This window comes from Portunus trituberculatus, chromosome 19 (assembly GCF_017591435.1).
Source record: "Portunus trituberculatus isolate SZX2019 chromosome 19, ASM1759143v1, whole genome shotgun sequence".
NCBI classification, from domain to species: Eukaryota; Metazoa; Arthropoda; class Malacostraca; order Decapoda; family Portunidae; genus Portunus; species Portunus trituberculatus.
Window position 1 is genome coordinate 12595938 of NC_059273.1, and position 17500 is coordinate 12613437.

The 17500-nt window shown below is 48.3% G+C and overlaps 2 protein-coding genes across 6 annotated transcripts in view; one reads left to right on the plus strand and one right to left on the minus strand.

Moving 5' to 3' along the window:
• LOC123506372 (plexin-B-like) overlaps nucleotides 1-17500 on the plus strand; it is a 409390-nt gene that overhangs the window by 15914 nt on the left and 375976 nt on the right. The gene's annotated exons all lie outside the window — the stretch shown is intronic.
• LOC123506155 (proline-rich receptor-like protein kinase PERK10) lies at nucleotides 5276-13928 on the minus strand. The gene is made up of 4 exons (XM_045258071.1): nucleotides 13697-13928; nucleotides 12674-12764; nucleotides 8213-8350; nucleotides 5276-5414 (listed from the first exon to the last, which is right to left on the minus strand). The coding sequence occupies exons 1-4, from the start codon at nucleotides 13926-13928 to the stop codon at nucleotides 5276-5278; spliced, it is 600 nt and encodes a 199-aa protein (XP_045114006.1).

Sequence of the window (17500 nt, forward strand, 5' to 3'; positions counted from 1 at the left end):
ATGAATGTCACGTGTTTTTTTTTTTTTTTTCTCTCCCTCTCCGAATTTACGGGAATGTTTTGCTGTGATGGTTTACTTGGGATTTTCAGATCCATGGAGATAAGCTGCCTTGGTGTTGAAACAAATTGAAGAGAATCCGAGAGTAAAGTAAGAGGATTGGCCAGTGTTGAGGCAAGGGAGGAGCACGGACGGCCGACAAGGGGGATTGGAAGCCATGGGTATCTATTTATTTATTCCAACAGTAGGATCGGATCGCCACAAATGGGCTGCGCTATCAGTACCTCAGCGGAATAAGTGGATTCAAACCCCTTCTTTTTTTATATTTTTTTGACGAGATTCGCTGACTGTATAAGGGAGTGTGCTGTTAATGGGCGCTGTTATGGGTGAAACAAATTGGTTACCGGGAACACGGAGCCGCGAGACCATTTATTTTGATTATCACGCACATTTGCCGCCGGGAATGGATGGGTGGAGAGACGGTGCAGTGTCTGTCTTTCTCTGGTGGTGTGCCGCGGGTGGGAGTCTGGGTAGCTGAGATTTCCACCCTCAGGCACTCCCTGGATGTCCTTAGTTACTGGATTAAGGTGTTATTGTATCCCTGCATAGACTCGAGATAAACATGAGAGGAAAAACGTTTACGTGTCTCTAGATTGTGTGTGTGTGTGTGTGTGTGTGTGTGTGTGTGTGTGTGTGTGTGTGTGTGTGTGTGTGTGTGTGTGTGTGTGTTTTTCGTCTATTTCTTAACCCTTCAGTACGAGGATGTGTTCATTCTGCTTTCTATTTGGTCGTTTTATACAGCTTCAGAAACTTATGTGGAGAGTAAAACAGTGAAGACTCTGCCCATTAATCTTCTAATCTCTATAGACCCTTTCTAATGGGAATAAAATCGCATAGTGGTACCCAAAATCCATGATAAAAATGCGTCCTAGTACTGAAGGGGTTAAATCAGCATCGTTAGGTTAGGCTTAGATGTCTGGGCCGTGAACTCACCTTCAAAGAACATTCATTACAACATAATAATCTCAGTGGCTTTTGTAAATAACATTGAGGGAATAAAGATGATTTTGGTTCTTTTTAGAGTGATGAAAACGCTTAGTATAGAAAAATGTGCTTGTAAGTCTAAACCCCTTCACTTCTGGGACGCATTTTTTTTGTGTGTGTGATTACATGATTTTATTTACATTAAGAGAGGTGTATGGAAATCAGAAGATTAATGGCTACAGGCTTCACTAGTTTAGTCCCCATATGAGTTTCTGAAGCTTTGTAAAATCACCAAATAGTAAGCAGAAGGAATATGAAAACGCGTCATAGTACTGAATGGGTTAAGATTAAAACGTTACTTGGACACCGCAGGATATCAAGGAGTTAAGGAAGCACATAGGTGTCTCCAAAACCTTCCTCTGTAGCCTTGAATGATCTCTACGTCACCTCCTTTGCCTCTTCCTGCCTGTCATGGCGGGATTAATCTCCGCCTTTTTGTTCGCTGAGTTTCCTGCACGACAGATATTTTTTTTCTACCCCAGTACCGTCTTACATTTTTCCACTGCCCGGATTTTAATTAACCACTCCTGTCTTGAAGTTTACGGTGTCCAGGTGGAATTCTTTTTATCGATATCAGCAACTTGTGGGGGCGCGGGGCAAGTGACGCGAAAGAGGAGTTGTTGAAATGAAGTTTGTTTGGCATAAATATTGATTTGAAGCGTAATATTCGAGTTTGGAAAGGTGGCACTTCACGGGACAGGTGTTGATGGGGGTAGTAATTAGTTTATGGCGGCCAGGTGAGAGGAACAGCATGTGATGGGTGGTATTTTAAGTTATTATGTGGAAGTGATGGTAGTGGTGGTGGTTAAGGGATGGGTGGCATTGTTAGTGATGGTGTTTTATGGTGGTGGTGGTGGTGGTGGTGTTTGGGTAGAAGCTGTGAAGAGCATGTGGAGAAATACCGTTTTTTTTTTCACACCATCACACAGAGAAGCATATCTTTAATCCTCTCCACAGGCTCACTAGCGTACTACCTCACGCTCTCTCCTCCTCCTCCTCCAGCTGCTTTCCTCCCAGGGCTGCCTCCTCACAGCCTCGCCGCGCGCCTGTAGAAGGAAGTTTAGGCAATCTTGAACACGGTATCACTTTACTAACAAACAAGATCGGCGCATCTGTGAGTCAGTACCGCGAGAGTAGCAGAAAAAAAAGAGGGTTGAAAAAATGGAGAGTGAGTGAAGTGGTACAATCAGCGGAGTGCCCCAGGGTAGCGATCTTACGGGTGGAGCCTTCTTGGTTTTAGCATCGAAAGTAGCGGCCGTGAGGGAAGAAGGGCGCTGGGAAATGACACGAGGAGGGAGCCTTACATCCTTATATGACGGCGGCGTAAGGGTTGATGTTCGGACTCTTAAAGGAGACGCGAGACTGGGAGGAAGAGGAGGAGAAGGGAGAGAGGGGCAACATAGGTAACAGGCGAGGTAGGAAGGGTAGAGAGAGAGAGAGAGAGAGAGAGAGAGAGGCAGAGGGTGAGGGAGAAGTGAAGGGGGGGAGTACCGTGGCCTGGTTATCTGAGGTCGACCCACAGAGCGGCGGGACTTGCTCTGCTGGAAACCAAGTGAAACAGTCCCCCACGAACCGAGTACTTCAGCTTACGTGTGAGTGTTCGTATTTACCTCCTGTGTGTAACTTGTAATGAGTCCTGCCAGCGTGAGGGGGTGGGAGGGAGGCGGGAGGTGTCTGTGGTGGAGAGGGTAGAGTGGGGGGTGGAGCAGGAAGGGCGTCGGGTTCGTGGAGTGGAGTAGGGCAGCGGGGATAGTGTGTTGGTAGTAAGAGGATGGGAGAGGAGGAAGGGTTGAGGATTAAAGGAGTGAGTAGTGAGGTGTTTTGGTGGAATATTTTGTGTTTTGTGAAGATTTCTGGCCTTCTCTTCAACCTCCATCTGTTCTGGGCGCTACTAGTTTGTGTGTAATTCACCTCGGTCGCCTGCTAGTCACCCAGCCAGTCTTCCCCATTACGGAGCGAGCTCAGAACTCATAGACCGATCTTCGGGTAGGACTGAGACCACATAAACACACAACACACACCGGGAAAGCGAAGCCACAACCCCTCGAGTTACATCCCGTATCTATGTACTGCTAGGTGAACAGGGGCCACACATTAAGAGGCTTGCCCATATGCCTCGCCGCTTAGCGGGACTCGAACCCGGCCCTCTCGATTGTGAGTCAAGCGTGCTAACCACTACACTACGCGGTGTGTGTGTGTGTGTGTGTGTAGTCGTTCTTTTGCCTTCCTCTTTTCCTATTCTTTCATCAGGTATTTTAACACCCAAACCTCACCTATTCCTCTCACCATTGCAATCACCAACCTTACCACCACCACCACCACCTCTACCACCTTTATATAATTGATTCCTGAGTGAGGGACATGATTAAACTCTACTGACGAAGGAGGAGGAGTAGAAGGTAGAGAAGGAGGAGGAGGAGGAGGAGGAGGTGGGAAATGACAAGACTACTACATTTTACTTTATTTATTACTTATTTTTTATCCTTCCCTTGGTCAAATCCTGAAGGCAAATATTTCCCGGCGTGATGTCCCTCTTCCCTCCCCGGAGACGTGCCCCTGGTCATTAGGTTACCTGTTTTACCGGCGTTTTTATGTCCCACCTGTACCTCATCTGTGTCTAATATTTTCCCTCGTTATAATTCTCTGTCTTATTATCCGCTGTATTATCACTTTCATGTTATTTTCTATATCATTAATCTCTCTCTCTCTCTCTCTCTCTCTCTCTCTCTCTCTCTCTCTCTCTCTCTCTCTCTCTCTCTCTCGACCAGTGCTTAGTGATAAAAGGGAAGGAAGAGAGAGAGAGAGAGAGAGAGAGAGAGAGAGAGAAATATGATAACGTATAACAGATGAGTATTAATGATAAGAGGGAGAAGTAAAGAATGTCTATGATAGAGGTCAATTGGACGAAAGAGGAGGAGGAGGAGGACGAGGAGGAGTGAGAAGGCCTTTGCTGTGAGGGAAATAAAAATGAAAAAAGGAGGAGGAGGAAGAAGAGGAGGAGGAGGAATTTAAAGGAACTAGGTACAAACGCGTGTAAACCATAAGGTGCAATACAAAAATAGCTCCACGAAACCTCAATAGTCCTCAGTCGTGTCTTACGGAAATGTGACAGCGACGAGGGAGGCTTCGAAGGAGGCCGCGGTGGCGGCGGAGGTAACACACACAGGCAGGAGAAGCTGGTGGAGGCGCAAAGTTCTCCTGGCGGCGGTCAACTGTTGCTGGAGGGCTGCGGTACGCCGGGCGGTTTTATGCGGAGTTCAGCTTGAGGGAGGGAGGTTTGCGCGGTCCGCCTGAAAGGAAAATGAAGAGGAGGGTGTGTTTGCTATACTTGAAGTTCTTTGGCCACGGCGGCAAAGGAGAGGGAGGGAAGAGAAGGAGGACCGGTGGAGGGGCCGGGTGGAAATCTTTAGGGTAGAGAAACTGGAGAATGAGAGCTTAGTTTAGGAACAGTGCCTCCGTGCTTTCTGGTGCCTGAGTGAGGCTGGAGAGGGCAGGGAGGGTCAGGGCGGTAGCGATAGATGGATACCCACAATTACTTAAGTGGTGTGAGGGCCACAAGCCTCTTCTGTGATCGCCGGCCGTGCGACCCTCGTGGCTGGCTATCAAAGGAGCCGCTGAAGGTGAAGAGACGAGGAGGAGGAGGAGAGCCGTTCAGCATCTTAAGGTGTCTAATGTAGCCATGGCTGTACCCTTGCGCCCCAGGACACGGCCACACCTTCTCCCACGCCCTGCCTCTTGCGCCGCCCCACAACACTTGCCTCGCTATAAAAGCAAGTCAACACCTCTATTTCACGTCGCCTCTCCCTCCCTCCCGCCTCACCCTGGGGACGCCTTTAATATTTCCCCACATGGCCGGCTCACTACCAACCTAACCCGGTTTATGTGACATTCAGGGCTAATATTTTCCTCAGCGACGCCGCGGAATCATCTTACTCCGTTTCTTTTCTCGTGTCGCGCTCCCATCTTGCTTCCTGCTTCGGTGCATGGGTGTGTGTGTGTACGTATGTGTCTCTCTGGCACTCCGTCTCTTACCACTTTCTAACCCTCTCTTCCAACATCCACGCTCTTTTTTTTTTTTCTTTTTTTTTTTCAATTCCGCACCACAATTCTACTGGCTATTTCTCTCCCTACCCATCTACCACTGTTGTCTATTCCTCCTCTCCCTCCTCCCTCTCCCTCCTTTATTCCCCTCTCATCTCCTGGCGTTGTAGTGACAGTTCCACTCGTAATTGCGTCAACTGAGCCCCGTGAACACCCTCGCCTGCCAGGGAAAGAACAGATGGAAGTTTTGCGGCGGCTGTTGGGACGGAAGGGGCTCGGAGCGACTGGGTGGCGAGGGTGACAGTGGGAGAGGCAGAGGGAGTGTGGGGGAGCTGTGTACGGTATATGGGGGAGTTTATGGAGGGTTTGTGAGTGGGAGTTTGTAATGGTGGGATAACTTATATGTTGTAGTGTTCTTATGTGAGAGAGGGAGAGGGAGAGGGAAGTTATAATGCATCTCCCAAGGGTAATTTATCTCCTAAACACCCAATCACATTATTACTCTCACTATAGTGATCCGATGTGATCCCTCCACGGGCGGCCACAAGAGAGAGAGAGAGAGAGAGAGAGAGAGAGAGAGAGTGAGTGAGTGAGTGAGTGAGAGAAGACATCAACCCTGCTTCTGACATGATTTCCGAAGCTTCAAACATGACTAGACTTAGGAATTCTAGTAATGTATTCCGTCAGAGAGAGAGAGAGAGAGAGAGAGAGAGAGAGAGAGCATCACGACATACATACAAAGGCCCTCTTCAACATTCACTCATGCAACATTCACTCATGCAGAGCCAAGCAGAGCAGTGAACGCAGACACCATTCTTTTTCTCCATTTTAACACAGACTAATTGACTTTCTTTCCTATTGAGACTTGCTGGAGCAGACAGACAGACAGACAGGCAGAGAGAGAGAGAGAGAGAGAGAGAGAGAGAGAGAGAGAGAGTTTGGGATATATAGGATTTTATTGAAGTTTGGGGAAATTGTATGGTGCAATTTTATTGTTTAGTAAGAAGGGAAGAAAAGGGAGGAGGAAGAGGAGTTTAGATTAATTTTTTTTATTATAATTTAGTTTTGCTTTTCTGCATACTTTATAAGGTGGCAAGGAAAAAACGTGAGAAAGTAATGGAAACTGAGAAAGGAGTTCATGATTGGTAAAAGGAAGAGAGAGAGAGAGAGAGAGAGAGAGAGAGAGAGAGAGAGAGAGAGAGTTTTAAAAAAAATATATAAAAGTATGTTACCTAGATTGACGCTCTGCTAAAAACACGGATGAAACTGAACATGCAAAAAGTTAGTATTTTTTTTTTATTTCTATTATATATACATATTTTTTTTTGTATCGAACGAGCGAACACTGGAATAGATTAAATTACTTCTCACTCTCCTTTTCCTCTCCCTCTCTAAACCAAGGACTCATCTCGCCTTTAACTCTTTTTTACGCTTTTTTTTTTTTCCACTATTTTTTCCCTTACTCTATGTTTCCCTTTTTGTTCTTTCTTGTGTAAATACTTTTCATACTCAGTAGATTTTTGTTCTTCGTTTTGAGCTCATATTTCCATATAATTTTTTTTTTCTTTTCATTTTCATTGTATTCATTTTCTCATCTTTATCACTTTCACTGTCATCTCGTCAAGTACACTTTCTCTTTCTAATCACAATCACTTTTACATCTTCATAATTTCCACCTTCACCTCATTTTCTCTTTCATCACAATAATTTTCCTCACCATCGCCATTTTTAACACTTATTTCCACCCATTACGTGCTTTCCCTTTCCCTCCCATCAACCCAATCCTCCTCTTTCCTTCCCTTTTACTCCATAGTCTCCTTTTCCATACCCTAGTCATCCCTATTCATGTCCTCGCCCCGTCAACTCCTTGCCCCGCCACCCCATCGGACCATCGGGAGGAGCTGAAGCCGGTTAGAATATTCGGTAGCCTTGGGTGTATTGAGTTACGCAAGATATCCGGCCGTTCATAATAGGGTAAGAAAATGGTAGGCCTATATATCCCATTCACGAGTCGAGTAAGTGATTTGGAGACCAGAACAAGAGAAAGAGAGTGTGTATTTATGTTTCCGTGTGTATTCTTGAGTTTCTGTGTTATAATCGCTTCTGTGTGTTTGTTTTCTTGTTCTAAAAGTGTTTTGGTTTGAAAATGTACAAAAAAGGAAAAATAATGTAGTTATTTATGCTTCCTGTTGTTATATTTGTTGTTGTTTGTCTCTTTCGCCGTCTAAAAGTGCATTAAAGCCCGTCTGTCTGTCTGTCTGCCTGGATTAGTGTTTTGCTTTTGTGCTTTTTGTCTTCTATCGAGGAATTTAGGTGAAGAGTTGCCGCGTCTTGTACACCTGGCCGGCTCACCTGTCTGGGCCCAGGTGGTGGTCGGCGGCCCGTCACCTGAGCCGCGTGTGGTCAGTCTGGCGGGCCCTCTACTCCCTCCGTCTCCTCCTCCTCGTCTCTTTTTGCCTCAGTCTTAGCCGCTGGAAAGGTTTAGGCTGTCCGGCGCAGAGCTAATACCCAGTAAATCACTTCAGCTGATATTTTTGTCTTCTCATCCTCATTCACTTCTTTCTCTTCCCCGGGACTTCTACAATTACTTAGGGCATTACTGTGATGATGGGGGGAAATACGACTGTTACTAATGATAATGGCAATGTAAAGGGGTCGGTGCTCAGTTCCTCCCCTTTAAATCTTGGCCGCTGCATAATTTTTAAATGCCTGAGTGACTTTTTAATAGAGTGAGCTTGATAGACCCGCTGAAGTCCACTTGATTTAATCACGAAACATACATGCATTAAGTCTTATCCGCTTCGCCTCCTTCCACCTCCATCACGGCTCCTTCACCCTCCTCCTCACTCCTTCCTCCCTCATCCACCTCCTCCTTTCCTTCTCTCTCTCTCTTTTCTCCCATTCACTCCTTCCTTCCTACTCTCTCAGCCACTACTGCACGGTTCCTTCACTCTACCATTCGTCTCTCTCTCTCTCTCTCTCTCTCTCTCTCTCTCTCTCTCTCTCTCTCTCTCTCTCTCTCTCTCTCTCTCTCTCTCTCTCTCTCTCTCTCTCTCTCTCTCTCTCTCTCTCTCTCTCTCCTACAGTGTTCTCTCTCACCCTTCTCTCACCCCTTCCTTACTTCTCTTACCCCAATAGGATTACACGCTCCGGCTGGTGTGCGGCGGGAAGGGGCAGGGAGTGGGGAGGTGGGGGAGCTTTGAGAGGGGTGATGGGAGGGGAGGAGGTGGCAGGGTAGGAGCCACGTAACCCCTCGGGATTAACTTTGCTATAAGTAGATTACCAGTGAATGATTGAGGGAAGACGGCCAACCTGGTGAAGTGGTTAGGGTTTGAGGGAGAGGGGAGGGGATGGGTGGGGGGAGGGTGTTCAAGCAGGTATAGGGGAGTGAGGGGAGTGAAGTGCAGACAGGTAAAGGGAGGTGAAGTAGGTAAGTAAGCAGGTGAGTAGGTATACGGAGGCAGGTGGATTTGATGAAGCGGGAGGATGCAAAAGAATGAGAAAAACGGCAGGTGGTAATAATGTTGGTTTTTATTTCTCCCTTATATACACGTGTACATCTGTTTGTGTCCGTATCTCTCTCTCTCTCTCTCTCTCTCTCTCTCTCTCTCTCTCTCTCTCTCTCTCTCTCTCGGACGTGCCTTCAAACCGCCAGAGATGTAATTTTCGATTGTATCTCGGTCTCCTCTCTTTTTAAGTCCACAACACCTGGTATTTTTCATCCTCTTTTGTCCCCCACACTTTCCACAACCTTTTAGACGCAGACGCAAAAAGTAGTTAAAGTATGAAGCCGCGAGATCTTGAGGGAGACAGCAGGAGGTGGAGGGACTTGCTTGCCTCCCTGTCAACTCCGCGCGCGAGGTTGGACAGGCTGGATGGCTTGGTGGTGGTGGTGGTGGTGGTGGTGGTGGTGGTGCAGGTTAGCGAGTGTGCAGCGTGAAGGGGATTAATTTTTGTGTTGTCACCGCCAGATGGAGACTCATTATGTGTATTTATGTCCCCGCGTCTCTTCCGGTATGGCCTCTACCACTACTGCTAACGCCATCACCAGCACCACCACTTACTACTATCATTACTATCACTAATTACCTCCAGTACCATCACTACCACCACCACAACTAGTATGCTATATAGGCCATCACCAACATTACTATTGTACCATTGACACCTAATTCACTCACTCCTATTTCTTTTACCCCTTCTCTTCACCTTTCCTTTTCTTACAAACTGACTGACACTGAAGAAAAGAAAAAAACAATATTCTCTGTTCCCTATCTGAAACATCAAGAAAACTCAGACATACACACAGACACACCGGAACCGCTTTATATTTCGCCCTTTTTTTGAAATTTTGTTTGGAATTCCACGTCGCGGTTGGTTCTGAAGGTTCCATGTTGGCCGCGATTTTAATATTTCGTCCGTGACCGAAGCTGCGCCGCGTTGGAGGGGGAATTATTAGAAACATCGGATTTCCACTCTCAGAAATATTGGTAAAAATTTGCTTAGAGATTGCGTTTATCTCATGTTTATGTCTTACGTGCCTGACCTGAGCCGCTGCTGTGCCGGAAGATGGAAGAGGAGGATACAGGCAGAGAGAGAGAGGGGTGGATAAGGCAACACACACACGGACACACTCACAGACACACACACACACACACACACACGCACACGCACACGCAATACAGGCGGCAGGCTACAATGGTGTCACTGTTGGCTGATCAAGCTACCGGATGCCACGGCTAAATTGTTTCCCCAGTGTATGGGTGTTTAGTGACGGGGGGAGAGGCGCGTGATGGCAGGGCAGGGAGAGGGGACGGATAGAGGGGCGTGAGACTCTGCAAGGGAGGGGAGTGACGAGTGGTGGTGGTGTTAGCAAGGGAAGATAGGTGAGAATTGGACGGTTGTGAGGGGTAGAAGGAGAAAAGGAGGGAGGGATGTGGTTAGAAAGGGTAGTAGTAGTAGTAGTAGTAGTAGCAGTAGCATAGTGAAAGTAGGATAACTAGAAGGGATAGAAGTAGTAATAGTAGTAGTAGCAGTAGTGTTAGTAGTAGTATTAGTGGTAGTAGTAGTAGTGTAGTAGTAGTAGTAGTAGTAGTAGTAGTAGTAGTAGTAGTAGTAGTAGTAGTAGTAGTAGTAGCAGCAGCAGTAGTAGTTGTAGTGGGAGGAGGGGAAAGCTGGGAGGTAGTGAGAGAAGAGAGAGAGGACAGAGGGTGAGGCCAGGCTAAGGGTAGGGAAGGGAAGGGTGACGAGGGGAGAGGCAGGGAAGGGCTAGGTAGGGTGGGCCACATACAGACATGCTCGATTAAGTTATTTCCTAGTGTCCATGACGAATAAATGGAGTGGCGCGAGTTACTGAGTGTGAATTTATTTTAGATTGTTTTTGGTGCAAATTTAATAATATTCACACACGTGGCTGAGTGTTCCCGCGGGTGAGTGATGCGCACAGTGTTCCATTAAATTTGATATTGAGCCACGCGGGGCCTGGCGGGCTGCGGCTGGTGCATATAAAGGTGTTTTTTGCATTAATCGCGAGAGTGGGCAACCGCGGGCACTCATTCACGACCCCCGACCAATTGGACGTTTTTATTTCGAGTGTTCATCGATCTTGTTGTCGAGTCTGTGGGAGAGTAGCGTGTGTGTGTGTGTGTGTGTGTGTGTGTGTGTGTGTGAAAGAGATAGAGCCACGAGACCGTCTATTTACTAGTCTTGTGGTTCTTTAGTTACGAAAATGGATAGTATTACAGAGAGAGAGAGAGAGAGAGAGAGAGAGAGAGAGAGAGAGAGAGAGAGGGGAGGGGGGGAGTCAACATACCTCAAGCAAAATACCCCCATGAACAAAAGTAAGGTAAACGGGGCAAGAGATCTAGGTGAAAATGCGAACTGCAAGCGAAAGGTAGGGCAGGCAGGTAAGGGGAGCAAGGTAAATATTGCTAAGTGTGTCGCGGCGTCTAAGGAAGTAGGTAGGTAGGTAAGTGGTGGCGGTGGTGGCGGCTGCGGTGGTGGTGGTGGTAGTGTTGTTTTGAAGGTGCATGAGTGAGAGAGGGAGAGAAAGAGGGGAAGGTAAGGAGGGGGAAAAGGGGGAGAATTAGGAGAGGGAGACAGGAAGAAGGAATGTTCATGGACAGAAAAGGAGTTAAAGAAAAGGAGAGACAGGGAGAAGGGGAGGGAAAGACACAAAGACAGGAAGAAGAGAGAGTAAGAGGGGAGAGAAGGAGGGAAAGATGCAGAAAGACAAGGAAAATTAAGTTAAGAAGGGTGAAAGGGAGGGAAAAAAAAAAATTTAGATAAGGAGGCAGAAAGATAAGGATAATGACAGAGACAAGGAAAATTAAGGTATAAATGTAAAAAAAAAAGTTGAGGGAGAAAGGGAAGGAAAAAGACAGAAGGACAAGGAACTATGAGGAGGGAAAGAGACAGAAAGCCGGGAGCAGGGAAAGTAAGGGTGGGGTGGAGTGGGCGAAGTGGGCGGGGTTTATGGGGGAGGGGCGCCGCGGGTTGTCTAATCACAAGTGGGGGAGGACGGGAAAAAGGGAAGTGAGGGAGGGAGGATAGGTCGGGGTGGTGTAGAGGGGGATTTAAGTGGTTACGGATGTCAAATCTCCGCCATTTTGTGAACCGTGAGACACGTGGAGCTGCTTTGTTGATGTCGGAAAGAGAAGAGAACTCCTCCTCCTCCTCCTCCTCCTCCTCCTCCTCCTATTCCTCCATCTCCTCCTCTTCTTCTTTCTTCTTTTCCCTCCACCTTCTCGTGATCTTCCACTATAGGTTCACCTTTCTCTTTCATTGCATCTTTGTTGTTGTTCCTCCTCCTCCTCCTCCTCCTCCTCCTCCTCCTCCTCCTCCTCCTGCAGGTTTCCAGGCGTGGAGGAGGATTCGAGTACATCAATGAAGGTTTAACAGAAGTCAGAGGGATCAAACTGTGTCTATCTATTTAGCAGGGATCGGTAGTGTCCAGAAATGTGGCTGCCAACGTTTTCATCAGAGGCAGGAACGTTTGAGCTCCGTCCTGCATAAATAGTCGTTAGTCACAGAGACACACAACCTTTAGAAGAATGAGTGTGTCTATAAAATAACATGAAAAAGCTCCTTGGAAGAATCTTTGAGGCGATATTGTGAAGCTTCGTAGATAAGTAAGTGGTATTGTTAAGAGGTTGGATTACTGGAGAGAAAAGTAGTAATACATGAGAGACAAAATGAAATAAATAAAAGGAACAAAAAAAAAACACTAAAGAAAAGTTAGTTTTTAGACACAACATTTGAAGGTTTAGAGATTAATAAATGATGAAATAAGTTGAATTACTAGAAAGAAAGAAATAAGTAGAGATGATATAAGAAAACAAAAGACAAACACTAACATAAGGCTTCAGTAAGTAACCTCGGCACAAAGAGAAGAATAAAAAAAAAAAAAAAGAAAATAGGAACATTTATATAAAGAAGCTTTGCAAAAGCCTCAGAAAATGGAGGAAAGAAGCAAGAGCCTTGGTAAGCCGCTCAAGGGACGCTTCAAAGAGCCTCGGCTGACCACGGGCGCCTAGAAATATCCTACAATCTGCCGCTTTGACGCCCATTTCTCAGGCGGCGTGGGACGAACCGTGAGGGCGTGATATTGCTTCCGGCAGGCGTGGTAGGCGGCTGCATCTCCCCGTAGGCATTGTGGGAGGGTTGCCAGGGCTTGGGCTCGTCTGTGAGGGGAGGGGGAGAAGGGAAATAGGACAGGGAAAGCCACGTGTCACCGCCATGGGAACTTTTCTGGTCCACGTGTTTTCCCTTCACCTCCTCCCTCCCTTGTGTTTGTGTCCCTGTCTGGCATATGCTCCCATTTTCCCCCCTACCCCCTTTTCCCCTTCTCTGGCCGTAGGTCCTGCCCATCTTCCTCCCTCCCTCCCATGTTGTGTTTTCTTTTCCTCTCCATACTCTCTCCCTCTCCACGTCTTACCCTTCTTTCACTGTTGACTATTTTTGCTCCATATTTTCGTTTTTCCTCTTCACATGAAAACCCGTCCTTCGTTTATGCTTCCCTTTCATCCCTCCCTTTTCTTTCTCCCCTCATCCTCTCACTCCTTTCCTCCTTTTGTGCTCTCTCGTTCCATTACCATCCTGCCCGCCTCCTTCACCGTTTTTTCCCCCTTCTCCCTTAGTCCCTTCCCTTCCATCGCGGCCGTCTTGTTTGTTATTTTTTCCCTGCGTTATGATCAGCAGCAGCAGCAGCAGCCGGCCCTCCATCCCCGGCGCCACCGTCCCCCCGCCACCCATCCCGCCTTTAATTTCTGTGATTGTCTGAGCGACTCCAGCGGGACAGATGCGGCGGCAAATGGGAACTCGTTTTGCCTTACACACACACACACACACACTCTCTCTCTCTCTCTCTCTCTCTCTCTCTCTCTCTCTCTCTCTCTCTCTCTCTCTCTCTCTCTCTCGCCTCAAGTTAATGCTGCGGTTATCAGCAATTGCTGGAGCTAAAACCTGTCTTTCATTGGCTTATTAATTTCCAGGATAATTGCGTATCATTAGGGCCGGGCCGGGACGAGCCTGATGATGGCGCTGGGCTGTCACTGGGCGTGTCTGCGCGGCCCGGCAGTGCTTCAGGGGGAAACAGATTGTGCCCTGGCCTTACTTGGCGCTCTGCTCACTACGACTGTCGACTCGTGTGTGCTCTGCTTAAGGCGCGCCCGTGTCTCGATTCCCGGGGGCGGAGAGGAGGTGACTAAGAGATCCCCACCTCCTTCTGGCCAAGCGGGGCTGCTCCACGCCGAGATAAAGGGCTGTCCATCATCCAGCGCCGCCGCCGCCACCGCTGCCGCTGTCTTCCCGCCGCAGATGGCCTTCGATACAAGAGAGAGAGGCATGCGGCGCACTGGGTGTGGGTAATGGAGCTTGGGGGAAGTGTGGGATGGGGGGCAGTACAGGTAAGGACTCTACCCAGGTGAGGGCGTGCAGGCCCCCGCTGGGAGCCCCTTGGCCCCAGTCGCTCTTCCTTCAGTGCTATCAGAGGGCCTCGTCATGGCCACGCCGAGCACCACTGACCAGCGGAGCACACAGGAGGCTGTTTGCTGCTGGACACACACACACACACACACACACACACACACACACACACACACACACACACCTGAACATGGGAAGAAGATACCAAACGCATGAGAAGTAGTAGTAGTAGGAGGAGGAGGTGGTGGTGGGCAGGGGAGAACAGAGAAATAAAAGTCGCAGTCTTTGAGAGACGGAGAGGAGGTGGGCGAGACGTGCCCGGAATCCCCTCAGAGCGTCCTGGGTAAGGTGTGTGTTATTGCCGCTCGCCAGTCACGTGTTGCCGCCACGGACGCCATCACTGACGCCTGTGTTATTTTGCGGTGGGCAGCACGACAGGCCTTTAACAGAGTGCGGGGCGCCGCCACTCACACGTCGCCCCCAGCCCAGTGTTTCACAGGGTGTGGGTGTGTGCTCCGCGCCCCCCGCTGGCCTCGGCTTGTCCGTCCTGTCCGCGGCCTGCCGCCACCTCATCCATCTCGTGGCGGCGGCGTGTCTCTGCGCTGCGAATCGGCCTGGTGTGTCGTGCCATGAGCACCTCGCGGCTCACTTCCACGGGTGTCTGCCCGGCGCCTCGTCATCTGTCCTGCTGCCAGTCTGCCGGTCAGTCCTCGCTCGCCAGCACGCAGATGCGGCTCTTTGCTCCCTCTGCTTGGCCCGGGAGGGAGGGAAGGGAGCGTATGTAAGCGGTGCACTATAACTGCACGAGACTGCATGTATGTATGTATGTATGTATGTATGTATGTATGCATACTAGTGTTTGCTTGCAACTTTGTTCTGTGTGTGTGTGTGTGTGTGTGTGTGTGTGTGTGTGTGTGTGCGTCCTCCCGCGCCGCGCTGGGGTTTGCGTCCATGTATGTGCGCACGTACGTGCGCTTGCGTGTGCAGCGGAGCGAGGACAACATGCAGATTCCATCAGTACCGCGAAGATGAACCTGGTGGGCCGCGGCGGGTCACACGCTCCACCCGGCGTGCTGGCAGGTCACCCAGGGTCTGGGGCGCCGTGGGCACCCGCTCCACCCCGCAACCCGCTGCATTTATTTATATTCTTTTTTAGGTTACGCTCCGCGGCGCGCAGACAGCTGTGCCACCAAAAGAATTGTTATAAAGCTATTTTCGTTCAGGGTTGGTAATTACACAGCGAGATGTAACCACACAGTGTTGCTCCTATACATTATGTACAGCCTTGCCTTGTGTCATCCGTGCACGAAAAACTATCCTGAACCAAGAACATTTTACTTACGTCTTTTTCTCTTGGTTTTGTTTTGCGCCAGCCATCGTCACGGCGGGGTGATGCTGGGCGGGGTTAGGTGGGGCGGGTTGTGGGGCCTCACAGGCGGCAGGAAAAAAGGAAGTAGATTTCGCTCAACTTGACGTGGGAAAAAAATGCGAGCAGTTGTTGCTGCTACCCTTTTGTGTGTGTGTGTGTGTGTGTGTGTGTGTGTGTGTGTGTGTGTGTGTGTGTGTGTGTGTGTCTCCATGCCTGCCTGCCTTCCTGTGTGCTTGTCTGCCTGTATGTGTCTGGTAGCGACAAGAGGAGGGTTGTATACGATATGCGAGGAAGAGGTTGGAATTGACACCGGAAAGAAGAGTTTTGGGTCGGTGGGGGCAAGGGCACCGAGCGGGGAGGGAGAGGGGAGGCGGCGGGTGGCTGGTCGGGGGAATAGCAACTGGAAGCATCGCAAGAGAGCGCAAGTGATTCTTAACAGGGAAAGTGAGTCAGCTGCTGCACACACCGATTTGAAACTCCTTTGATGGAAACATGGTGGTGTTGGCACGTACTATTGCTGTCCTGCCTTCCTCCTCCTCCTCCTCCTCCTCCTCCTCCTCCTCCTCCTCCTCCTCCTCCTCCTCTTCTTGCCTGCACACAGCTGAGGGTACCACACGCCTCACAAATGCCCCATCTGTTCACTGCCCGCCTGCCGTTTCATTTGTGGGTGCTGGACAAAGGCGAAATATATATCTATATCTAACTTTACTCCCGCGGCTGCGTCAGGATGGAGGGTTGCTGGGTGGCGTGCCTCCTGCTTCGCCCTGTCTCACCCTTCTCCCGCTTCCTCCCTCCTGCTGTCTCTCTTCTTCCCCTCAACCTGCACCCGGAGTTTATATGATTGCTTTTGTTCCCGGGCCGAGTAAGTCAATTGTTGGAAAATCGCGAAGAATTCAGTACTTTAGATAACATTGAAGGTTGATTTTTTTTTCCAGCACCTTCTTTTCCTGTCTTCCTTTATTTCGTTTTCTTCCTTTATTCTTTTATTCATGTGTTCTTTTTCTCCATATTAACATCTTCGCCACTAGACAACAAATCTTTCCATACGCACACATTTCTAAACACTTTTCCACTACGGCCATTTAAATAAACCACTTTCTTTTATTCTATCTGTATCTTGCAAGCATTTTTACATAATACCCCGGATGTTAAAAGGCCATCATTCCAGTGAAAGAGTTAAGATGTCCCCGATGAGATGAGAAGGAAGAGGAGGAAAAGGAGAAGGAGGAGGAGAAGGAAATAGTAAGGTGTTCGCCAGGTACATTCACTTCACCCTAATTGATTTCCAGGTGAGAAGCTCTTAGGCTGAAGGATTGAGGAGGCAGGTGGAGACGAGGAGGAGGAGGAGGAGGATTACTTGAGGACGTAGAGCGAAGGATGGAGGGAAGATGGGATAGAGTATTGATGTGAAGGAAGAAAATACATTATGAAGTAAGAACGGTAAGCAGGAGAAAGGTGGGAGTAATAGGGCGAAGAATAAAGGAGAAAAGTGGATGATGATGGAAAGGTGGAATGAAGAATAGAAAAAAAAAGTAGGAAAAGATTATATTTGTGAAGGGTTGGGCGAGTTTGAAAGTAAGACGAGCAAGAGATCAATAAAAAAAGACATTAGTAAAAAAAAAGTAAGATAAAGGAAAAGATAATGAATAAACATCAAAATATCATTATAATAAGAAACAAAGAATAAGAAAACATAAATAAAAAAGGAAAATAACATGAAAAGATGGTCATGAGACGAGGGATCAAAAAATTTTCCCATCATTTCATTTATTTCCCTTCAGTGAGTGACCTCCACTAACAAGCTTAACTAACCAGTACCCCGACCACCTCATCCCTTCCCCTACCTTGCATACTGAACACCACCACCCGTTTACTATACACACAGATGCACACGCACACGCACAGACACCATACCCTACTCAATAACATCTTCCCCATCATCTTCAGGTCTTTCTTATCTTAACATTCCCCCTTCAGCTTCCCCAACACTCCCCTTCCCCCCACGCTTGGATGATTTAGTGTCGGGGCGGGCCAGTAAGAGGTACCTTCTAATTCAATAAGGAAGAAGCGAAGAGCGTGCGTGCAAGGGTGGGCCGAAGCGAGCTGGTGGGTCAGAGAGGTGAT